General features: G+C 42.5%; 1 protein-coding gene across 4 annotated transcripts in view; it reads right to left on the minus strand.

Annotated features, from left to right (window-relative positions):
• Nucleotides 1–10,644: 10,644 nt before the first annotated feature.
• The window catches only part of CRHR2 (corticotropin releasing hormone receptor 2), a 298,646-nt gene continuing 283,067 nt past the window's right edge, over nucleotides 10,645–26,223 (minus strand). For all 4 annotated transcript variants that reach the window (XM_075827784.1, XM_075827785.1, XM_075827787.1 and 1 more), the window contains 4 exons: nucleotides 24,843–24,928; nucleotides 23,807–23,942; nucleotides 21,670–21,711; nucleotides 10,645–16,434 (listed from right to left, as the gene is read on the minus strand). In XM_075827784.1, the coding sequence (XP_075683899.1) occupies nucleotides 16,294–16,434; nucleotides 21,670–21,711; nucleotides 23,807–23,942; nucleotides 24,843–24,928 (405 nt within the window). In that variant the 3' untranslated portion in view covers nucleotides 10,645–16,293. The remainder of the gene's footprint in view (nucleotides 16,435–21,669; nucleotides 21,712–23,806; nucleotides 23,943–24,842; nucleotides 24,929–26,223) is intronic.

Below are 26,223 nucleotides of genomic sequence, written 5' to 3' on the forward strand. Positions count from 1 at the left end.
CACAGTGACTCCACCAGCAGAATAGTGAGTGCAGCTCTGGAGTATAATACAGGATGTAACTCAGGATCAGTACAGGATAAGTAATGTAATGTATGTACACAGTGACTCCACCAGCAGAATAGTGAGTGCAGCTCTGGAGTATAATACAGGATGTAACTCAGGATCAGTACAGGATAAGTAATGTAATGTATGTACACAGTGACTCCTCCAGCAGAATAGTGAGTGCAGCTCCGGAGTATAATACAGGATGTAACTCAGGATCAGTACAGGATAAGTAATGTAATGTATGTACACAGTGACTCCACCAGCAGAATAGCGAGTGCAGCTCTGGAGTATAATACAGGATATAACTCAGGATCAGTACAGGATAAGTAATGTAATGTATGTACATAGTGACTCCACCAGCAGAATAGTGAGTGCAGCTCTAGAGTATAATACAGGATATAACTCAGGATCAGTACAGGATAAGTAATGTAATGTATATACACAGTGACTCCACCAGCAGAATAGTGAGTGCAGCTCTGGAGTATAATACAGGATATAACTCAGGATCAGTACAGAATAAGTAATGTAATGTATGTACACAGTGACTCTACCAGCAGAATAGTGAGTGCAGCTCTGGAGTATAATACACGATGTAACTCAGGATCAGTACAGGATAAGTAATGTAATGTATGTACACAGTGACTCCACCAGCAGAATAGTGAGTGCAGCTCTGGAATATAATAATACAGGATATAACTCAGGATCAGTACAGGATAAGTAATGTAATGTATGTACACAGTAACTCCACCAGCAGAATAGTGAGTGCAGCTCCGGAGTATAATACAGGATGTAACTCAGGATCAGTACAGGATAAGTAATGTAATGTATGTACACAGTAACTCCACCAGCAGAATAGTGAGTGCAGCTCCGGAGTATAATACAGGATGTAACTCAGGATCAGTACAGGATAAGTAATATAATGTATGTACACAGTGACTTCACCATCAGAATAGTGAGTGCAGCTCTGGAGTATAATACAGGATGTAACTCAGGATCAGTACAGGACAAGTAATGTATGTACACAGTGACTCCACCAGCAGAATAGCGAGTGCAGCTCTGGAGTATAATACAGGATATAACTCAGGATCAGTACAGGATAAGTAATGTAATGTATGTACACAGTGACTCCACCAGCAGAATAGTGAGTACAGCTCTGGAGTATAATACAGGATGTAACTCAGGATCAGTACAGGATAAGTAATGTAATGTATGTACACAGTGACTCCACCAGCAGAATAGTGAGTGCAGCTCTGGAGTATAATACAGGATATAACTCAGGATCAGTACAGGATAAGTAATGTAATGTATGTACACAGTGACTCCAGCAGAATAATGTCCTTCCCCCATGCTTTACACTATACTGCATATAAGCACAAGCTCAGCAGGAATTAATGCGTGGAGAGCTGATTTTCATTATATGATTATAAGCCACCATTGAGAGAGAATATTATCAGGAAACTTTTACACATTTTGCTTTCCAGCATATAAAGCTGCTTACACAAGGTAGAAGGTAATAAATGAGTCAAGGAGAGTGGGTCACCTCGTCCCCTTTTTGGGGTCTCCACCTATCTCCTTTATTGTGTCCACTTGACTTTTTTGCCAGCGCCTCCTACCTGAGGAAATGAATGTTGGTTTTATGCTTAGATGAGTGGAATATAATAGTGCGATAAATAATTCAACCCTGACACATATTCAGCTACGTGGGAACAGCGACCCCGACATCAACAACTCATAATCAACAGATATGAAACTTCCATATAGATTATATACCAAAGGACGACGTCCATTAGAGCGTCAGATTCTGCAGACCTTCTCCTCTAGGAGGTTAAACAATAACAGAATGTATAAAGGTCTAAAGATAATGTGTTCTAATATATATAATGTATCCATGTCATTATTCATGTACACAGCAACCTACGTTGTTTTGTCTCAAGGCCTTGTTCACACAGTTTTTTTTGCCACGTTTTTCGCTGCATTTTTCTGCCGCGGGCACAAAACACAGCGATAAACGCTTTCTCTGCCTTCCATTGATGTCAATAGGAGGTCAGAGATGGAAACACCTGAAGAAAGGGCACGACGCTTCTTTTTCCAGCGAGCGGGGAAAAAACGCCTCCGCCTCCCATTGAAGTCAATAGGAGGCGAATTCGTCCATTTTTTTTGCAGCGGTTTCCGGCGTTTTTTCCGCTGCAAAAACTCAGTGTGAACAGGGCCTAAGGAAATTATAATCAATGTTCCCTCTAGGTATTTGTAGCTAGTGAGCGGGACTTGGGTGTTATTCCCTCTAAACCAGGCGATCTAGAGCCGCATCAAATAAATATTACCATTCAAAGACCTAATATTAAACTACACAGAAATACAGATACACAAAGCCACATAGCGACCAGATAAATAGTGTTAACGCATCTAGAATCTAGATATAAAACTCTACACAAATACTGCCTATAGCATCCAGAGCAATCAGGGCAACCCAAAGAATTTCTAGGACCCCTGACCAGATAAAACATTGCCTCCCTGGTAGCAATAAACTATGTGGGTCTAGATTAGTGGTAACCACAACGGTCTACTAATCTAGGGCAGTGAACAGATTATTGTGTGTATCCCTGGTGGTCTAGGGCAGTGAAGGGATTATTGTGTGTATCCCTGGTGGTCTAGGGCAGTGAACGGTTTATTGTGTGTATCCCTGGTGGTCTAGGGCAGTGAACAGATTATTGTGTGTATCCCTGATTGTCTAGGGCAGTGAACGGATTATTGTGTGTATCCCTGGTGGTCTAGGGCAGTGAACGGGTTATTGTGTGTATCCTGGGTGGTCTAGGGCAGTGAACTGATTAATGTGTGTATCCCTGGTGGTCTAGGGCAGTGAACGGATTATTGTGTGTATTCCTGGTGGTCTAGGGCAGTGAACCGATTATTGTGTGTATTTCTGGTGGTCTAGGGCAGTGAACGGATTATTATGTGTATCCCTGGTGGTCTAGGGCAGTGAACGGATTATTATGTGTATCCCTGGTGGTCTAGAGCAGTGAACGGGTTATTGTGTGTATCCTGGGTGGTCTAGGGCAGTGAACTGATTAATGTGTGTATCCCTGGTGGTCTAGGGCAGTGAATGGATTATTGTGTGTATTCCTGGTGGTCTAGGGCAGTGAACGGATTATTGTGTGTATTTCTGGTGGTCTAGGGCAGTGAACGGATTATTATGTGTATCCCTGGTGGTCTAGGGCAGTGAACGGTTTATTGTGTGTATCCCTGGTGGTCTAGGGCAGTGAAGGGATTATTGTGTGTATCCCTGGTGGTCTAGGGCAGTGAACGGTTTATTGTGTGTATCCCTGGTGGTCTAGGGCAGTGAACAGATTATTGTGTGTATCCCTGATGGTCTAGGGCAGTGAACGGATTATTGTGTGTATCCCTGGTGGTCTAGGGCAGTGAAGGGGTTATTGTGGGTATTCCTGGTGGTCTAGGGCAGTGAACGGATTATTGTGTGTATCCCTGGTGGTCTAGGGCAGTGAACGGGTTATTGTGTGTATCCTGGGTGGTCTAGGGCAGTGAACTGATTAATGTGTGTATCCCTGGTGGTCTAGGGCAGTGAACGGATTATTGTGTGTATTCCTGGTGGTCTAGGGCAGTGAACCGATTATTGTGTGTATTTCTGGTGGTCTAGGGCAGTGAACGGATTATTATGTGTATCCCTGGTGGTCTAGGGCAGTGAACGGATTATTATGTGTATCCCTGGTGGTCTAGAGCAGTGAACGGGTTATTGTGTGTATCCTGGGTGGTCTAGGGCAGTGAACTGATTAATGTGTGTATCCCTGGTGGTCTAGGGCAGTGAATGGATTATTGTGTGTATTCCTGGTGGTCTAGGGCAGTGAACGGATTATTGTGTGTATTTCTGGTGGTCTAGGGCAGTGAACGGATTATTATGTGTATCCCTGGTGGTCTAGAGCAGTGAACGGATTATTGTGTGAATCTCTGGTGGTCTAAGGCAGTGAACGGATTATTGTGTGTATCCCTGGTGGTCTAGGGCAGTGAACGGGTTATTGTGTGTATCCTTGGTGGCCTTGGGCAGTGAACCGATTATTGTGTGTATCCCTGGTGGTCTAGAACAGTGAACGTATTATTGTGTGTATTCCTGGTGGTCTAGGGCAGTGAACGGATTATTGTGTGTATCCCTGGTGGTCTAGGGCAGTGAACAGATTATTGTGTGTATCCCTGGTGGTCTAGGGCAGTGAACGGATTATTGTGTGTATTCCTGGTGGTCTAGGGCAGTGAACGGATTATTGTGTGTATTCCTGGTGGTCTAGGGCAGCCAACGGGTTATTGTGTGTATCCCTGGTGGTCTACTGCAGTAAAAAGTTTAATGTCTGGTCCCCTGGTGGTCTAGTACAGTGAAAGGGTTAACTTTTGTATCTCTGGTGGTTGAGGGCAGTAAACGGGTTATTGTGTGTATCTCTGGTGGTCTAGGGCTGTAAAGAGGTTAATGTCTGTATGCTTGGTGGTCTAGGGAAGTGAAAGAGTTAATTCCAGCATTCCTGGTGGTCTAGAGCAATGAAATGGATTAATGCCAGTATTCTTGGTGGTCTATGGAACCACTAGTATCCCCGGTGGTCTAGCAGAAGACTGCCCTAGACCATCAGAGATAACATTAACCCATTCACTGCCCTAGACCAACAGTGAAGTATCCAGCAGCAGAAGAATAAAGAGACTCAATGAGGAAATAACAGAAGAATCCAGAACATCTGATAATCCGGAATTTATCCGGCCCCGATGACGTCAGATTAAAGTACGGCTTTCATGAATTTATTTTCTACGTTTTTCCTCTTTCTGAATTAGTCATAAAAAACACAAAAACGAGACAATAGGTTGTCCGGGTACATTTTATAAAGTGTGACGTGCGGCCATTCATAATAACACACGGATTGGATTTGACATATCTCAGCTCTTTCTTCAGTCCAATACTTCATACTTTTCCTTTCTTCTTCTCCTCCGGCGCTCCGCATACTATTTGCCTTTACAGACGCGATTTCTCTTTGTCTTAAGAATAAATTGAAAGGGCAACTCCGAGTGATCTAAGACATATGACAAATGTTTAAAGGGCAACTCCACCAGGAATGTCAATTTGCTCCTTATGATCTACAACATGAAGGGGGTTCATGTAAGTGGTGGGTAAAGGCCCATTGAGTGGGGGGCGAGGGCTAAATAAGTGACAACCCCTGGTCCCTATTGCGTGCAAACCCAAGGCCAATGCATCTAATTGCCCAAAATGAAACAACTTTGCAAATAGTTTTAGTTTAAAATCTCCTTATCATTTTGTGTATACAGCACTCATGCGGACCTATGTGTCTCCATGATTGTAGACTGGTTGGTTCCTGCAGTCATGTGTTACTCAACCCTGTGGCCCGATTTTCAGAGTCTATAAAAAAATCTAAAAATGTCTACATACACTGCGTTTTGGTTTGGTGTGCTTTAGCAGCGTTTTTACAGCATATACACCATATACGAGCTGACGGCCGCAAACCCGAAAGGTGTCTGCCGAATCTGAAGCTTTTGTGAAATTTGGACCTATATTCAATTCTTGTGGAAACGATTGGCTCGTCTCTAGTTGTGAGTATGCTCTGTGCCATGTGCAGAGGGCAGTGTGCAGGGAGGAACTATACGGTCCCCATTACATATTGACTTCTATGGGAGAGTGTTGTGAGCATGCTCTGTGCCATGTGCATAGGTCACAGTGCAGGGTGGTAGGAGGAGCTGTACTGACCCAATTATCTATTGACTTCTATTGGAGAGTGTTGTGAGCATGCTCTGTGCCATGTGCATAGGTCACAGTGCAGGGTGGTAGGAGGAGCTGTACTGACCCAATTATCTATTGACTTCTATTGGAGAGTGTTGTGAGCATGCTCTGTGCCTTGTGCAGAGGTTACTGTACGGGCAGGAGGAGGAGCTGTCCACATAACCTATGGTAAATAGTGTGATGCTGTGTTATCTACTTATAGCTTTATAATAGACGTGTTACCGTTCATTATAACTCCACCCACTGATGATAAATGAGATAACTGCTGACCCTGCCCCCAGTGGACCCAGCACAAGCTGAAAGTAACAAAGTGTCAGCTTATAGTGAGGGATCAGTGTGAAAATGGCAATTTTTCAGAATTTATTTTTAATATAGATAGTGACATGGGAAATAAAAGAAAAAAAAAACACCAAATGTTTTTGAAAAAATCTTTTTAACTCAAAAAGTTGATTTTAACAATGGGTAATTGTCTGATGATAGATTCCCATTAGGAAGTGTTTCTAGATTCAAGCTCGAAAATGAAATCTGCAGAAATAATGGCCTGGAGAGAAGCCAAAAAGATTCTGACATTTTTAAATGGTTCAGAAAATGTTCCTATTCATCAGTCTCTGCGGCCCACGGACGGTGAAAGGTTCTCCTTGAAATCCTCCTCCATAAAGGCTGAGCAGGATTATTGTGAATATCCCTTTCATTCATGGCTCACCGAAACTTTCCGTACTGCAATGAAAGGAAACCATCAGCGGGGTTGACAGCTAGATTGCAATCAATGCCCCGTCTATCAGAGTACGGGTGAGTTTAGAAGGATTTATGGGACGGAGACCTATTGTAAGTGTAACATTAACTGTAGGATCAGACAATAAGATTAGAAGAATTTGTGTAATTCATCATGTAAGTAACCTGACGATGAAACACGCGTTCTTCCTCGCCGCCTTATGTTGAGTTAGGGAAATCTGATCTATGGCCAAGTCATGCAAATACATGGCCGAATGTATGTGGACGCCACTTCCCATTACTGGGTACTACCATTAGAGCCATACCTGTTAAGCAGTAGAATGGGTGATACTGAAGAGTTAAAGGGGAAGTCCAGCCAAAAAGATCATAGTAGATACATGTGAGAAGATGACATTAGTAAAGCCTGTGATCTTGGACGACCCCTGATTTCCAGAACTAGAGGTCTCTAGATTTTAGTTACAGCTCAGCACTCAATAAAACTGCCATTGATTTCCATTATTTTCTCTGATATTCATTAAAATATGATCACAGGACTTCCACAAGTCAGTTCATCACATTCCTGTCCTGCTAGGGCCTCCTCCCTCACCGTTAAAGGCTATGGACACCTTTGACATGGAAGAAATGTTTTTTTATATATGTTGGTGGTTACCTGGAGTTAAAAAGTTTCAGCTTGCAATCTTCATTCCTTCATTCATCTTCAGATCCCCTCATATTTATTTGGCAATCTGCTTCTTGTTTCGGATTTGGTTTATGTGGACGTGTACCTCCCAGTAATACATATTGGACAAAAGTTCTGTGACTCCAGGATGCTGCTGCCTTCACTATCTTTCATGTATCAGCACAGCTTCATTCCTGTACTGCTTTCCTCTTTTCTGTTGTCTGTGAGTGATTTCCTCCCCCTTCCCCTGCAGTATCTGCGGGTGTGCTCTCCTCCCCATCTACAGCCTGTGCGATCTCTCCCTCCTCCCCCTGCACACTCTGCTGTGAGTTCCCTCCTCCCTATCTACAGCCTGTGTGATCTATGGTCTCTCCTTGCAGAGGGTATCCTCCTCTCTATTAGAGCTTGCTCTGCTGTGTATCCTCTCCCCTCCATGCTGGTATCTCTTACACTGAGAAAAGGGAGGGGGAGAGCAAATGAGGTCTGCTCCGAGACAGGAGCAATGTGCTGACAGATCTATGTCGGAAGCAGCAGCACAGCCAGCTATGCCACGGCTGAGCAATGTCAGCCCAAGAACTTCCATGGCTGAGTAGCTACATACATGCCTAAGATCACCCAGCAAGGGCAAGTGTCGGCACAAGAATTGTTTATTGGGAACTTCATAAATCAAGTCACCACTGGCCTCTGGAGAAGTCTAAACACTTTGGCATCATGAATCAGGCTCCGGCAGTCTATTGATGAGTCTAGATCTACCACCGTATTGCCAGAGCTCACTTTCTGCTCAGATGCAAATATAAAGGGCAAACACAGGATTTTTTTTAAAGGGGGATTTCCAAGTGCTATGTGCCTATGGGGGAAATGGCAAAATGTCCCCCACTCCAATTTTACAGACCATACAGGAATTTAAGTACAACTTGTGCCTCTGGATATGATGGTGAAGGGTTTAATGAAAGTGGTCTAGGAAGGAAAGGGTACCAAGCATTAATTTTTATTTACTCTAAATCTTTATAGGGTCAGATCCTTGTTTTTACTATTCAGAGCTTCAAATCTCCACACTATGATAGAGTCAATTAATACAATTCTGGCTGCCTGCATCCACCACTAGGGGGAGCTCACTGCTTAGGGATGTATGCACCCATTGACCTCTATAATGCAATGCAGTGAGCTCCCCCTTGTGGCAGCAAAAAGAATGTTATCATATTTCTCCACGTCTCATGAATACAGAGGGGGTCTCTAGACACTGGGAAACTCCCCTACGTACGTCCCTGGGAGGAATAATGTTTGGGAATGTTCATGTTCTTCATAGTTTCAGCCCAGTGAAGGGAAATCTTTGGAAACTAAATATGAGCGAAGCCTCATCACCCAAGATCTGCTGTGGATATAACTCTTGTTATTAGCAAATCTGGGGGGCGGGGGGTCCAGGGACCCGGAGTTGGGACTTTAGGGTCTCCTGAGGGGGGCATCAAGCAAATTTTGAGCAGGTCTAAGGGCATACATACCATAGAGGCAGCTCATCCAACTGTTATGGGGCCCTAGCAGACAGGGGGCCCATTCCTGGTTGGTCCTTTCCCCTTTGGGTGAAGAGAACATGTGCAGAACTTCATTGTTTGCATGCACGGGAGAGGGAAATTATCGCAAGGGTCAAAAAAAAGGGTGTGAAGGGGTAAACAAACACAAGGTCCTTCTGTCCTGGGTGGCAAAACCCGGCACCATAATGGGGGTCTTTTAATCTTTGATCTGGGACCCCCTCTCTTCTATGAACGCCACTGCCAGGCCCCCGACTACTACACACCATTTCTAATACTGCTGTTCTCTTATGTGGCAGAGGGGCCATTGGGCTCTCTTGGCACAGGGCCCGGTTGTTACTGCGATCTCTCCTGTGCCACCAGGTGAATCAATGTGCCCACCTCGGAGTAATAGTGACTCCCTCATAGATATCTTCATATCTGACAATCCTCTGCTCCATCCTAATGTGCTCACTGAACACGTGCGGAGATCTCATTAGCCGGCGCAGTGATAAAACGCTGGGGGGTTATTAGTGAGCGTGTATGACGCCAGCCGCGCCGTGCGAATAAACGAGCGGGAGATGAATGAGGTCAGGTGCCGAAAGTGGTGGGGAAAACACTCATTAATTCAGTCCAGGATGAAAATGTTAGATAGATGTAGTTGAGTTGAGTTTGTCATTTAACTTGTTCCGGTCACTTAGTTTGTGCGTTGGGATAACTCAGTAGGTTTACCTGCAGTCCTATGTAAAACCATAAATAACACAATGTAGTATCACCACGAAAATCACATTCCGAATATTTGGCGTCCTAGCTGCTGCGATAATTGACCTCAGAGATGTTACATTACAGTGAATGAGATTTAAAAAGCTCATCCAGTTTTATATAAATCAATGTATAATGAAAGGTTCTGCAACCTTCTAATAGACTTTGTGTTTCAATTCCTCACCGTTTTCAAGATCTCTGCTTGCTGTCAGTAAAACATTCTTGTTTATATACAAAGGCTGAAAACCTGTTCTGGCCTCGTCCCGCTCACACAGGTGAATGGCTGGTTACCGTGCATCAAAGCTGTCTTGTAACGAAAACCCTATATAGACCCATGACTAGGGTCTACTGTGCCCCTTTCAAAAATCCTAAAAAATCCATAGTGGTATCCACAGGGTATACATTGAAGCCATTTACGAGTCACAGATCTGCCGCAATTTTACCGTAAATCCCAGATAACTCCATGACATCATGATGCCCTAGCTAGCCTAATACTTCCCATAAGTGTCGGGGCATGCTTGGAGTTGTAGTCCCACTACCCCTGGTGATGTTGTTTACCAAATTAAGCTTAATCATTGTATCATGACAAGTACTGCAACATTTAATATATTTTTCTTCTCTGTTCTTCTCCATTTTAAGATCTCTGCTTGCTGTCAGTGTACATGAACATATTTGTTTACCACCATAGGCTGAAAATCTGTGCACCTAATATTTCTCACAGCTGAGAGTTTGTCATAATTGTTTCGAGCCTAGACAATGCTCTGTGAGAGAAACACATCAGCCACATAAATATTTCTCCTGTCCTCATAGTTTGCTACAATGTATCTGTGCAGGTCAAATGTATTAGTCTGGAATACAGACACAGAGGATTTTCTTGACTGGATACAAATGTAACAAACTCAGCTGTGAGAAGTAGTAGGTCTGTACAGTTTTTCAGCATCAAGATGTAAACAAAAAAGTTCCCATTCACTGACAGCAAGCATATATATTGAAAATGGTAAGGAATTTAGATACAAAGTATATTAGAAAGTTGCAGAACTTTTCATTCAAAACAACCCTAGATGAGTGGTCTGCATGCTGGGAGTTGTAGTGCTGCACATCGTCTTTCACCTCATACTGAAATTATATAAAGACGAGAATGAAAACAAAGGAAAATCAAAATATTTGAATTCACAATTTTAATAAATAAAGCTTTTTTTTGTTTAAGAAACAGGATAAATAAAGTAGAAAAATATTGACAAGGAGGCCGGCGGCACGGATCCGGCATCGCTACGCTCACTTTGTAGAAGGCAACAGACGACTTGTGCGTGAATTGTCACTGGTGAACGGAAAATCTCATCATCGCTAATAAATATTCATACGAAAACACGGTCAGAAACGAGCTCCAATTTGGGTTTTATTTTCTATGGGGGTCATGTATCAATAGCGTACAACGGCAAATGAGCCAAATCCAAAAATATTTCTGCGCCATTGTCGCAACTTGACTAAAGAATGAGTCCAGTCTAGCCCGTCTCACATGTACTCCATTTTTGATGGCGTAGTAAGACAATAAATATGCCGCAATATTTAGACTACTTAGCCACTCCTATTTTAAAAGATGGAAACTGAAGGGGAAGACGGAAGGGGTGGAGCAATGACGCGACCTGTTGATAAATATTGCGCACCCTTTGGATCAGTTCACACTGAGTTTTTTGGTGCTGATTGTGACGTGGAAACCACATTGAAATGGACGAAATTGCCCCTATTTATTTTAATGGGAAGCAGAGGTGTTTTTTTTCCCCCGGGCGGCTTTTGGACGCTCTGGGGAAAAAAAGTGGCATGTCCTTTCTTGCCGGGGTTTCCTCCTCTGATCTCTCGTTTCTGAGCATTTTTCGCTACATTTTTTGCTCTGTGTCCTTGGATGAGCTTCAATGCCCGCCGGCGAAAAACGCGGAAAAAAAAGCGCTGGACGTTCGAAATCTGCCTCAAAATTCCTGAAGGAATTCTGAGACAGATTTTTTTCTGTCTCCGCTATGGCCATTGAGCGTCATATTTTTTCATATATTAGGCTAAGGCAACAAGGTGACTTGTGGTCGCCCATGAGTCACAGTAAAATCACGACATTGCCACGACTACAACACGACCTCAATGACTCTCTTTCGACCATCACAACCTTTTGACCATCACATAAAAATCTGACATTTTCTGGTGGTCGTCCATGACCTTGTTTCCCATTGGTAAACACTGAGGTTACAGAACTTCCGCAATGTTACCGCGTCTCGCAGGCGACCAAAATTTGGCGTGTAGCTATAGTGTAAGTGCCAATTTTCTGTGGTAGACAGCAGGGGTGCACAGTGAGGAGGGAGGAACCTATAGCAATATTTACAGGCCTTTCATCAGCCACCTGACTTAAGCAGGGGCGGAGCTATGGGCGGGGCAGCGGTAGCAGTCACGCCCAGGGCCTGGTGTCAGGGGGGGGGACTGAAAGAACACACCAGTATTATAAATGGCACATGGTAGCTGGTGGGGGCCCTGTTGCAGGTTTTCTACTGGGGCCCATGAACTTCAAGGGTCCTCTGGCCTTGGGGGCCATTGTTCTTCTTATCATTTCACCAAAGATAATTTCTCTCCCCCTCAAGATTTTTAGATCTAGAGACAAAACGAAAAAAAGGGGCCAGGGGCCAAAAATGAAGCTTCCAAGGTAGCGATTCCCTGGCCTTATGACGGTAGCATGGCCTGTCACTATAGCCGGCTAGTCTCTGGTACACAAGTTGATACATGAGCCCCTGTGGGTCTTTTCTAAGCAACAACAACAATAACGACAACAGCATAAAATAAAAAATAAGAAAATTCAATAAATAAAAGGAAATCATTGTAAAGTTTCATGGATAAAACAGGATTGGGAAAATCATCAACATTTTTGTATTTTTTTTGTTTTTTACTTTCTTTGGGAAAAAAAAAATAGCTGCAGAATTAAAAATGTAACAATAATTGTTATTCACTAATACGAATTGTACGAACTCTTGCTGACATGTTCCCAATTATTTATTGATTTTGGTTCCAAAAATTCTTGGCGGACATGAAAATTTTAGTTACAAAAATTGTAAATTTAGCTCTTGTCCTGAAGGTCAATAAGGCAAATTTGGGCAGTTTCACCACGCAAAACATCCCAGCAACCTGGACTGTATACAGAAGAGGCCCCAAAGCAAAATCAGACTTCACATTATCATCATCACTACCCCAAATCTTGAGCACTTGCCCTGACCCATTCCAATTTATTGTAGAAAATTAGCGGAGCATAGCCCACAGGTGATGCAATGTTGGTAGGTATAGCAAGTCCTGTGTAGGTGGTAATTTGGCCAAGAGAAAGGGATGGGGACAACCTGACCTGGACAGGCCACATAATGCCCATGGGGGCTGCGTCTTTGCTATGTATGCATTTGATTGTAATGGAGGATAGGCACTTTAAATAAATGCCTCTATTTTACAAGGGACCGAGTGCCACATTACCAGATTATTGGCCTGATTTTACAGGGTTTGTGGCCCATAAACAACCCCCTTACTCAATAATAATCAAGTTATAATCAGAATTGATTGCAACCTATGTGGACATGTTGGTCAGCAGGTGACCACTGTCAGAAGATGACTACTGTCTGGAAATCCAAACCCAGTCCCCGTGGGAAAATCTTAGAGCTGGACCTATAAGGTAGTCGTAAAAACGAAAAAATTTCTACCGATATAATGAAAAATTCTTATGTTTACTCAACATCAGAACATATCTGGTCAACGGCTCTCGAATTAAAGTGACGATAGTGATAACAAACAATGACCAAAAATGTAGACAAATCTGATAAATTTTTAAGACCAAGGGGACGGATTTCCAGTGGACCTTAGACATGAAGAATATGGTGCCCACTCCGAATTAATGGCCGTAATAGTACTGACTTCACATCTGTGGCCACCTTGACCAACTACACCTGAGATATCAGTATAGAATTAACCTATTCAATGGGGTCTTCAAAAAAGAGCAAATATTTTTTAATTTTTTGCTAAAAAAACAATAACCATCTGCTACACAATGCCACCCCCCAAGTCTCGCTCTAGTACACAGATATTTGCTCCTGCTCTCGAGTATCTTGAGTTTTTTGGCCAATGTTCTCATGCGTCTTGTTGCCTTAGTGGAATGGACATAAAGCAAACCTGTGCAGCATGGAGAGGCAGTATGTGGTATAGCAGAGAGAATGTCTTATAAACACGGCCGAGCATTTAGCTACATGTATTGAAATGGTGGTCACCCAGACAGCAAGACAAGTGGTTGCTAGGAAACCTGAGCCAACAAAACCTGCAGAATACACCCCAGAGGAGCCGCAAGAAGAGAAACCAACATAGATTCTATACCCTTATATAATAGTAACACTGTGTCTATAGGGATGGGATTTGTTTTTAGAATTTTTTTTATTTCTATTCCACATCCTTTAGTATTATGTCACTTATTTCCTTGTCATCTTCTAAAAAGTGGGGTGTTTAGTCCATTTAAGCATTTTTTTGTTTTGATTTTTACTTTTTTTTTTTTACAAAAACATCAGCCCTCCACAGTAAGGAACTTTCCTGAGCCTGAAACGGTTGATAACAGGAAACAATAGACTTGTTCTACAATCGGTCTCCCCTCCAAATGGCTGATAACATAGAATAATAGACTACATTCACTTCTCCTGCAGTCAGCCCCCGCCCCCTAGCCTGAAATGGCTGATAATAGGGAATAATACACTGCATTTATCAACACCTCAGATGGAGAAAGGACAGACTGCCGGATTGAAGATCTATAGTCTCATGTTAGATATTGTACATACGCTGTCCAAAAAAAATCCAGGTAATGATGTTTTGTCTTGTAAAATCCTCACATTTACCTTTTGCCCATTTGTGCCTGATAAATAGACCCTGGAGTCCTCTGTCTGGGACTCCGTAAGTCAAATTTGCAGAGGTCAAATGCTAAAATAGTACATTTCTTAGACTTTCCAATGGTCTGGGATCGATGAGGAAAGGTCTAAAATAATTATTTGGGCAGATAGGTAAATGCTCAATGTGTTGTGGATTGATGGGTGATCAATAGTGGCTACTGCGAAAATCTTGGGATTTTTTTTTTTCAATGTTGAAAAATATTGGCGGCAAGAATTCCAGCTTTAAGGGTTAACTATTTAGACACCAAAATCAAACAGTTGCAATGGGGAAGTGATTTTATAAGAGGTCTGCACTTATGTTACTGTACGATCACGAGACCTGACCTGTGGAGGCTCGTAGAACATGTATTTGGGGGTTGGGGTAATTCCCGCCCACGAGGAGCCATATTCGATAAGATAAAGGCAGCTATAGTGGGTGATTTATTCTTATGCTAAGGCAGAAAAAAAAAAACACCAAAAACACACAATCCACTTATAATTAAAGACCTTCACCTGTAAATATAGGTTCTCTACCATCAAATAGTTAAAAATGACATTCAGCCATTGCCAATATGGCCGTTACTAGAAATGCAAGTGGTCTCAAAGGAGTAACTTCAAGCTCCTTGGCCCCTATGCAAAATCTGTAACCGGGCCCATGTACCATTTATAATACTGGTGTCTTCTTATGTGGCCAAGCAGCCTTTGAGCCACTAGAGGCACCATGGCCTGGGTCCGACTGCTACCTCTGTACCCCTATAGCTACAACCCTGAGTGCTCCTCAAATGCACTATTTTAACCTATGTATCATAGCTATATTTTTAGTAAGGGGCCCACTGACTTTTAATGCCCAGGGGCCCAGATCACCGGACCGTAATGTTGGAGGATTCCCTTGGGAGAAATATTTTGTGGGAGCCCCCTCTTTTTCAAGTGGTGGTCTCTCCCTTTTTTACAAGATGGGAATCTGAAAAAATATGTACAAACTTGTCTCCAATAACTCATTCATGTCATTATGTCATTCATAAAAATGTATGTGGGCCATGGTGTGTGGGCCAAGGTAGTGTCGGTTGTGCACCCTGTCCCTAACATAGACACAGAAAGGCCGAGCTGAGGATAAACTCTCTGTGCTGTTTGTGGGCCGTGGATAGTAGCTTAAACAAAATTAAATCGGAAACGTGGGGGAACCCCTTAGGGCCCAAGATCATGGGGGCCCCAGGACATTTGCCCCATTTGCTCTCCCTATATTACGGCCCTGTATACAAGTGAGTATTTTTGCCATTTAAGAATCTAGGGAAAGTTATGTGACAATCCACGTGGCTGTTGTACCGGGGGCCATATTGGTTGTTACCCGCTTTCCCAAAAACAGATAAAAGGTCGAAACGGCTGAATTTTTTTTTAACAACTTTGTAGAAGAGGACGACCCAAAGCTCTTTACATTTTCAATACAATATCTGATCCTACCCTACTGATTTTTGGTAAGAACATTGACACTTTTTAACTTTTTTGCAAAGTAGAAATTTTACAAAGAATTTTCCCGACCCTTGATAGCAACTGATTTGGCGCCACCATCCATGAGTATCCAGTTATCCGCCGCGCTGTACTGTCTTCTGCCCAGAAAGGGAGAACTCGGTAAAAGCACTTGGTTCATTCACGAGGTTGAGATAAAAAATGGGTGCCTCTTCCACCCCGGAGCCTCGGCACTTGTGCTTACCATACCGTCTACAATATCGTCTACACTCAGGTTTAGGTCCTTTGTTCTCTGACTTTCCCCCATGTATTGGCCATTGAACGTCCATTCCGCACCAGATACAAAGGTAAATTCTGTCCTCCGACATAAAGAAGTGGAAACCGGGAAACAAAAAGATAGAAAATCTCCGGAGGCCCGCGGTGTTCCTGCGCTCAGATGGCTGCTGTCTGCTTTATGCTGTGAAAGCTGATCCTGGTCGGCGAGGTCGGTATGGACATAGCTCTGGCGACTCGGACACGGAGGGAATGATGGTCTTGCCAGCGGTGCCACCTCTTTCTTGCGGCTGATCGAATCTATTAAGACAAGACAGACACATTCTCTTAGGCATAGATTATAGAAGAAAAATACATGAACCTAAGGCGAGGGACCCATACATTCTCCTTGTGCCTCTATGAGGTGCTGTCTTCTCCGGTAGAAGCAATGCTCCTAGGGAAGAATGTCTGTGTAATATGGCATGGCATGTAATCAATGCAAAAATACTATGTGCCCATAACCGGCTCTTGGCTTCGTATTTGGGACCCGTGTGAAATGGGTACCAAATATTCCCATGTGCCCGGTGATCAGAGATGGCTCAGTGCTGGGTGAGAACTTCGATGGACTTACAGGGGAAGAGAAGGATGAGCACGTGCAATTTTTTTTTTAATGAAAAGCCTCTGAGACAACTTCTTTTTGAGGCTGCATCACAAAATATATGCTTAGATACACCGACTCTTCATAAAGTATCACACATGATAGGCTTAGATACACCGGCTCTTCATACAGCATCACAAAATATATGCTTAGATACACCGACTCTTCATAAAGTATCACACATGATAGGCTTAGATACACCGGCTCTTCATACAGCATCACAAAATATATGCTTAGATACACGACTCTTCATAAAGTATCACACATGATAGGCTTAGATACACCGGCTCTTCATACAGTATCACACATGGTAGACTTAGATACATCGTCTCTTCATACAGTATCACACATGATAGGCTTAGATACATCGGCTCTTCATACAGTATCACACATGGTAGGCTTAGATACACCTGCTCTTCATACAGTATCACACATGATAGGCTTAGATACACCGGCTCTTCATACAGTATCACACATGGTAGGCTTAGATACACCGGCTTTTCATACAGTATCACACATGATAGGCTTAGATACACCGGCTCTTCATACAGTATCACACATGGTCGGCTTAGATACACCGTCTCTTCATACAGTATCACACATGATAGGCTTAGATACACCGGCTCTTCATACAGTATCACACATGGTAGACTTCGATACATCGGCTCTTCATACAGTATCACACATGGTAGACTTAGATACATCGGCTCTTCATACAGTATCACACATGGTACTATTAGATACATCGGCATTTCATACAGTATCACACATGGTAGGATTAGATACATCGGCTCTTCATACAGTATCACACATGGTAGGATTAGATACATTGGCTCTTCATACAGTATCACATATGGTAGGCTTAGATACACTGGCTCTTCATACAGTATCACACATGATAGGCTTAGATACACTGGCTCTTCATACAGTATCACACATGATAGGATTAGACACACAGCTCAGCAGACAGTATCACACATGATAGGCTTAGACACACAGCTCAGCAGACAGTATCACACATGATAGGCTTAGATACATCAGCTCAGCAGACAGTATCACACATGATAGGCTTAGATACATTAGTTTATAAGACAGTATCACACATGATAGGCTTAGATAAAGCATCTCATCAGACAGTATCACACATGATAGGCTTAGATACATTAGCTCAGCAGACAGTATCACACATGATAGGCTTAGATACATTAGCTCATCAGACAGTATCACACATGATAGGATTAGATACACTGGCATTATCCATGTAACTTGTTATATAATGTACATTTCCATGCGGCCTCCTCTGACTGATTGTGGCTCCGGCGTGGACAATATTCGGCTGTTTTCTGCCTTGCAGGCCCCGGTTAATAATCAGTGTAGATTAATAACACGCGCACGTAATAATGAATTAGAAATCCTGTAATTAAATCTGAATATTGCAATTCATTTTACCAGGGACACAAGTGGAGAAATAAATCCAATATTTCCACTGAGCTCATTTCTCGGGTCTGGGATAAGTGTAAATCAGTAATCTGAGGGTGAGGAGGAAAATCAATACCGATCCTGTGTTTATCCGCTGAATACAGCTAACGAGCATCGGGGGAGGAGGACCGCTCAAGTGTTTACAGGAGGAATAGTGGAGATGCAGAGGTCATACAGATGTAGCAGAGCTGAATTTATTTTATTTAGAGTTGGTACCACCCGGGGTAAAACCACAATACAGAGCCGGAGTTTGGCTTTCCTCCACCCTGGGCAAAGTTTTAGTTTGTTTCCCCCAATCGCTGTATCTAAATATCCAGGCCAATCGGCTTGTTGGCACCCCCCTGGCATCCAGCACCTGGGGCCCATGCTCCGGTAGCCCCTTAGCTACGGCCCTGCCACAATGTGCCACCTGTGCCACTACAGTGATTGGGACATTCATGGCATACAGTCCCTCTGTCCTGGCATGCTATGCTTTTGTCTTGGTGTAAGAATTAAGATGAGACCCCCATCCATAAAGGGTTACCAAGAATATTGCGGCTCATATGCTTTTCTCCCTAGAGTTGGAGATCCAGGAGAAGACACGTTCCTGCTGTGTGCTGCATGTCATTGGTCACGTTCACCGTCATTTATATTTGTATTGGTTGTGGCTCACAGATAATAATGGCTTGTACTGTAGCTTTAAGGCATTTGGCGACGGGAGAAACGGCCCAGACGCCATGTTAGGAGGTATTGCCGCACCATAACAGAGTTGGGAATGTGACACAGCGCGGCTATGCTGCGCCCTTACGCTGGGGGCAATACTTAGCATTTAAAAGGTGGCTGTTCCCGCTTAATAGGGTTCAGTGGGCGGGCTATGCCCAGAGAGGCGGCAGAGTTGTTGCTGAGCGCCGCGTTGGTGCCAGATGGCACGAGTAAGGCTCGGAATCAGAGTGAGTCCAGAGTATCGGCGGGTGACGGGCAGGAGCCTCCCTGCATGTTTGTGGATTACTGTCAGTCATGTGATGGACAGAAACCTCCCTGTGAGAGACAGCGGGTGAACGGGCAGGAGCCTCTCCGCAGGTAAGCAATACAATTTGGATAGTCTGCAAGTCAGAAGGTAAAGCAAGGACCTGTATGCAAAGAGGACGTGGACTACAGGTTCAACTTGGTTCAGGGAATGAGCAGCAATCCAACCTGGTCTTAGTTCCAACTTTCCACAACTACCCGGCCTATTGGCCAGGTCCACATTACACTACCATAAGTTACCACTAGGGACCCCTTCTGATCCTGATCCGATCAATCACACAGAAGAGGAAGTTACCCATGATCAGCCACTGATTGTTCACTCACATGTAAGTTCCTGCTCGTAGACCGGACCGTGGAGAAGGAGTAAGAGCATGGAAAAGTATTATCGTATGAGCCATGTGTGGATGGTACTGTAGCTGCCAAACACTGGTGGCACTGTAAATGGTTGGCACTGGACAAGTGGGATTGCTTTGGTGGGCTAAAACTGTCATTGACTGGCACAGTCCTCTGCTATATGGCTGGCTGGTACATTTATTGTGGCACTGTTATGTGGTCACTTTGGTTTGCTGGCACTTTTGTGGCTAGATAGAAATGTATGTGTCATCGTAAATGGTTGGCACTGTTACAGGGTAATAATAGCTGGTTGGCACTGTACAGGCTAATAATAGCTGGTTGGCACTGTACAGGGTAATAATAGCTGGTTGGCACTGTTATGGAAGCGATATTATAGCTTGCAGTTTTATTGGAGCACTGTGAACTCCTAGATTTATTGGGGCACTGGCACTGTTATAGGGCACTAGTTGGCACCAATAATGGAGCACTGTGGGTGGCAGGGCGCTGTTTTTTGGGCAGGCTAGCTTTCTAGAACTGTCATGGTGAAATGTTAGCTCGCTGGCACTGTTTTGGGTATGCTGTGGATAGCTGTCTGCTTATGGGGTCTCTGTGGATTGTTGATACTGTTGATGGTCAATGTGGCTGGACGTTATGGTGGCACTGTGATTGGGTGGCACTTCTATGGAGGAACTGGAAAATTTGCAGCTGTATGTGTAGTGCCCGCCATGTAGAGTTTTGGTACTGATAAACCTACTATGTTGGCTCAATCACCCCTGCCCATACAATGCAACCAAATTTAGCTCTGCTAAATTGTAAATACTGACGGTCTGTGTCAGAACTGCTGTAATTAGTATAAATGTTTTAATATTCAATTTGTTATATATTTTACATTTAATCAGAATTGTATGAGTCCATTTATGAGTCCAGCATCGTTCCCTACCAGCAATAACTATGCACCATGTCTCTATGATGTGATTGACATACATGAGAGGTGGGATGGATATCCGCTGGCATGTGATTAGCAGCAATACAACATGCTTAGCTTGTCTGATTTTTGGAGTTTCCTCAATTTCAGAGACAAAATTTGGACACATGCAGTGGGTTGGTGTTTGGCAGAGTGCTGGGACTTCCTGCTATGAAGGAGGAAGGAAGAGCTGCCTTATTCACAGTCTGGACACAGAGTTGTTCACATGGCTGCTGCAGAGTCTAAACACATGTGAAATAATTGCAAAATAAAAGGAAAAAGTCACAGTTTTAATCATTTTTCCCTACGAAAATCCCAGGATGCGAGAATACATTGCTGTTACATAGCCCAAAAAAATGATTAATTCTTGAGTTTACTTTAATTACTTCATTTCTGCATTTTAATTGATACTGACTGGAGCAACAAAGGCGAGAGGAAAAAAATGAAACCTCGGCCTCTGCTGATATATTATAGATTACAAGAAGATTTATTCTTTGGTGCCAATTATCCAGGTGTCAAACAATTAAGAATTTTTAGGCAAGAAAATGATTTTGAGACAAAGACGAAGATGAAATGTGTTCTCTGAGCCTCAATCAATAAAACATTAATAATCCCATTCTATGTCTGCCAGTCTTCAATGTGGACCATGGAGACCTATCCCCTTAAAGGGGAACCTCCACTAAAAACAAAAATACAAAATTCACTTTCTAGGTTTTTCTTCTAATAATAATAATAATAATAATAATAATAATCATAATAATAATAATAATGATAAAAATAATTATTGTAACATATCTTGTTTTCTTTTTGTTATTTCAGTAAAACGTATATTTTTTTTAAACTTTTTTTCTTATTGAGGGTGGACGTGATATAAAGTGAAATTCTTGGTATGGGTAGCCCATTGCCCTCTTTCTGTTGGCACTGCACTGTAGCTGGGAAACTGACAGTCCTATAAGCAAGCATGTCTCCATTTCTTATATAGAAAGGCACTACATTGCTAGTGATGGAAGCTCAATGGGCCCCTTATATTTATGACCGTATCTTTGAGTGACCAAACATCCTATAAATAAAAGTGATTCAATTTGAAAAAAAAAATGTAAACCCCAAGAACACTTACCTCCCCATTCAAGAAGCAGTAAAATACTGACACAAAAAAACCCTGTAAGAAAACCAAAAGAACTGTTTTAGTTCATTGATATGAATAGGTATAACTACTTATACTATACTTCTAAATGACTTAAAGGGATTGTCCACTTTTGGATAACTACCTCTCACATGTCTTTTCTAGTCATTGAGAGGGGTAGTCCCTTGCTTTGGTTCTTCCAATTAATTTTTCGACATCAAAATAAGAGTCACCTGACCCCTTAATATATTAAGAACACCGAAAAAGGCCATACTTACAAATGGACACAGCCAGGCCAGAAATGCTGATGAAAGGGCGAGCAGGTGCTTTAAATAATAATAGCCACTCCCACTAGTCTTGAGGGGAGTGGTGTGTGGTGCATGGGATGTGTAGTAAGAAATAATAAATGAATAGTGTGTGTGCAAGTGTAATACTATAAGTGAAATATAGGGGGCAGTAATAAATGAAGTGCCTCAATAGAAATAAATGGATAATGGGGTGCAAGTGAGTGAAACATGGAGGGATAGTGTGTACGTCATGAGGCACAACGTGTATAGCCAGGTAGAAGCCTATTTGTGACGCCTTGATAATTCATAGAGCGGGCTACCCTGCTTGCTATGCCAAACAACAACACACCATGCTCTCCCAGCATCAAAGACCCGGCTGTGTCCAAGAGAATCTGTTCCAGTTTAGGATTTAGGGACTCGCAAGTCTGGGGATCCTTGTCGTGGATTGCGAGCTTGCGTCCTTTTGGCCAAAATGATTACCAATACCCCAGGTATTTTTCATTATGATGTATATTCGCTTCTCTTGGACACAGCCGGGTCTTTGATGCTGGGAGAGCATGGTGTGTTGTTGTTTGGCATAGCAAGCAGGGTAGCCCGCTCTATGAATTATCAAGGCGTCACAAATAGGCTTCTACCTGGCTATACACGTTGTGCCTCATGACGTACACACTATCCCTCCATGTTTCACTCACTTGCACCCCATTATCCATTTATTTCTATTGAGGCACTTCATTTATTACTGCCCCCTATATTTCACTTATAGTATTACACTTGCACACACACTATTCATTTATTATTTCTTACTACACATCCCATGCACCACACACCACTCCCCTCAAGACTAGTGGGAGTGGCTATTATTATTTAAAGCACCTGCTCGCCCTTTCATCAGCATTTCTGGCCTGGCTGTGTCCATTTGTAAGTATGGCCTTTTTCGGTGTTCTTTGTATATGTCCCTGTGTTTTTATCGGTCCCCTTAATATATTAATGTAACGTTTTGTCATAAAAATGTATCAATGTTGATGACATTTACGCTTGTAAAGTACAGATGTTGTTTCAGATTAGAACTTGGAACTCAAATGTAACTAAAATATGTGCCCTGTGACTTGTAAATCAGTGGACACACCTGTCAGGGGTCATATACTATGGAGGAAGGGCTCTGTAGAAAAACCAAAGTGCTCCCCCATGGTGTTTGGCCACTGAAGGGAAATCTAAATGCTTCAGCATACCAATAAATTTTTGGCAAGCTTCCAACTTTGTGAGAACAGTTCATTGATAATGAGATGACTCTGCTGACCCTACCCTTTAATAATATTGAGACAACTATGCCGACTCTGCCCTCTAATGATATTGAGATGGCGCAGCCGATCTGCCCCCTAATGATATTGAAATGACTCTGCTGATACTGCTCTCTAATGATAATCAGATGACTCTGCTGACCTTTCCCTCTAATGATAATGAGATTATTCTGCTAACCCTGCCCTCTAATGATAATAATATGCCTCTGCTGATACTGCTCTCTAATGATAATAAGATGACTCTGATGAACCCACCCTCTAATAATAATGAGATGACTCTTTGTCCTAGTCTACACAGCAAAGCTGACAGGTAAACTGCATAAAACAAGAAAAGTCCGCTTTTTGCATCTGCTTTAGTGCCGAGTGTGAAAATTGCAATATTTCCAGATTTTTTTTCTTCATGCAGATAGCCACACAAAAAAACAAAATAAAATTCTATTAAAATAATACGTAATCTCTGATGATACATTCCTTTTAAGGGAAGCAGGTAAATGTTTTCTCTCCGCACCGTTTACATCTGTATCCGTTTCTTATAGAATAACTTACCTGAAAAGACTGAAGAAAGGAATTAAAATAAATAAACACGATCTGCGAGACGTCGTCTTCACCGGGATTCACAAAGAAAAGCATGTATGTAATTCCCAGGAGGGGGAGTAAGACCAAAGTAGCCTTAACAGCTTTCCTGGAAGACAAGAAAACGTCTGCAAATTTGGGAAGAAAGAACCATATTCTCCAAACCAAATTTTGGTTTGACAAATACCATTCCGGCAAGGCATAACACAGTGTGTACGTTTTACAGGGACTGTTCCTTTAAGGGTATGTTCACACGAGGGCGTCCGTAACGGCTGAAATTACGGGGATGTTTCAGCCTGAAAACATCCCCGTAATTTCAGCCGTAACGGCATGTGCAGGCGCTTGAACGCCGCGTCCATTACGGACGTAATTGGCGCTGCTATTCATTGGAGTCAATGAATAACGGCTCCAATTACGCCCCAAGAAGTGACAGGTCACTTCTTTGACGCGGGCGTCTATTTACGCGCCGTCATTTGACAGCGGCGCGTAAATTACGCCTCGTGTGAACAGACAAACGTCTGCCCATTGCTTTCAATGGGCAGATGTTTGTCAGCGCTATTGAGGCGCTATTTTCGGACGTAATTCGGGGCAAAAACGTCCGAATTACGTCCGTAAATAGGCCGTGTGAACATACCCTAACTCCAGCACATAATCAATCTACCTATTTTCTAAATATTTCCTGATCAATAAGTGAACACTTAATCCATTGAACTATTCATCAATGAGCGATACTCTTCATTTGGCGCAGACAACCGTCATAGCCGGAGAGTATTTCTGCTTGGCGCGTAACCATGTAAATAAATTGCTGATAAATAAATATGCTAATTCCATCCACAATTAATCACTAAGAGGTCTAAGCTACAATGTCATCTTGAGAAAATGTATCGCCTTAAAGGAAACTTTGTATCTTCCTTGAAGCAGTGATACAAATGACTTCTGTCTGTTTGTTTGACCGTATATACTCCATAACATTGACTTTCATGTCACACTCTCATCCCATAATACTCACCTATACTGTATGGTCTCTGATGTAGTCGAAGCTCTTAATTTTGTCATTAGTATTCTTACGATGTTGAATAAAAATACAAAATTGATCTAAAAAAAATAAAATAGGAGATGATGTTACATGAACTGTAACATCCATAACAATAGTATCACACGTCGTATGGAATATAAACACGCCGGATTCCGAGTATATAATATAATAACTGCCGACCTCTATAGCTACGCCTCTTGAGTAATGCATACAACTGTCTAGTGTTCAGCATTATATTGCACTGTTATAAACGGGATTGTCCAGTTTAGAAAAACAATTTCCATTCACCCTATTAGGGAATTCTGAGTTGATAGAGGGGGGTTCTCTGGTCAGGATCCTCATCTATTGAACAGTGAGAGCGGTTACATAGAGCATCTCACTCTCTGGAGGACCTGTCCTGTCCTGCATTACATGGACAACCCATTAATATGAATGGGCACTTTGTAATGCTTCATTTCTCCTGTGGTGGCGCTGCAGGGAAACTAAACACTTACTGACAGGTTTCCCTACAGATCACAGCTGATCACTGGAGGTCCCAGCAGAGTAGACACTTTGTGATCAACTTATTGTCAAGGGATTCAAAGTAGAAATAAATCTGAGCTATTTTTCTCCTTCCAAAATTGGGGAGGGGTATCCCCCACACAATGTCTTATCCTAGTGCCACCACATTCTTTGAAACAGTCATGGGTATATTAACACCTTCGTATGCTATAGAACACAATATGCAAATGTATAAATGACCATCTTATATGAAAATAAACCAAAATGTTTTATTTATTTTTTTTATTTTTTTTTACTTTGTCGACTTATCATTAACAACAAAAATAATTAATTTCCTGAAATAGAGCTCATAACTCGATGTCTGATTTATACCACTTCATACGATGCCCGGAACAGCATATTCTGAGAAACATTTTACGGAAAGTGGAATTTCCGGTAATCTATTCTTCAATATTGTCCCTGATTGTACGATGTCTTGTAGAGTGGCTCACCCACAAGGACACCCTCGGCATGTCACATAATTAAATAAGCTTCATCAATAAAAGTGACTGGAAAAAACATTTTTCTTATTTACGGAGATAAGTTTAGACCTTGAGGATTTATTCATTTGATGTAAAACACAAGGTTGTTGGATTCTCAGCAATAAACAGAGAATAAACTCCGACTGTAAACATTAAGAATGGCTTTGAATCATCAATGTAACTTTTTCAAAAAGTTTTGATTGAAAGGGCTTGTTCAAAAACACTCCATTGCCAAAAAAAAAAGGTGCACCCCCACCCACCATATCTATACGGACTTGATGAACTTTTGATTCCAGGGCCATTAATGCGGAGCTTGCCCTTTAACCCTTCGC

The sequence above is a fragment of the Rhinoderma darwinii genome, chromosome 5 (genome assembly GCF_050947455.1).
Source record: "Rhinoderma darwinii isolate aRhiDar2 chromosome 5, aRhiDar2.hap1, whole genome shotgun sequence".
NCBI lineage: Eukaryota > Metazoa > Chordata > Amphibia > Anura > Rhinodermatidae > Rhinoderma > Rhinoderma darwinii.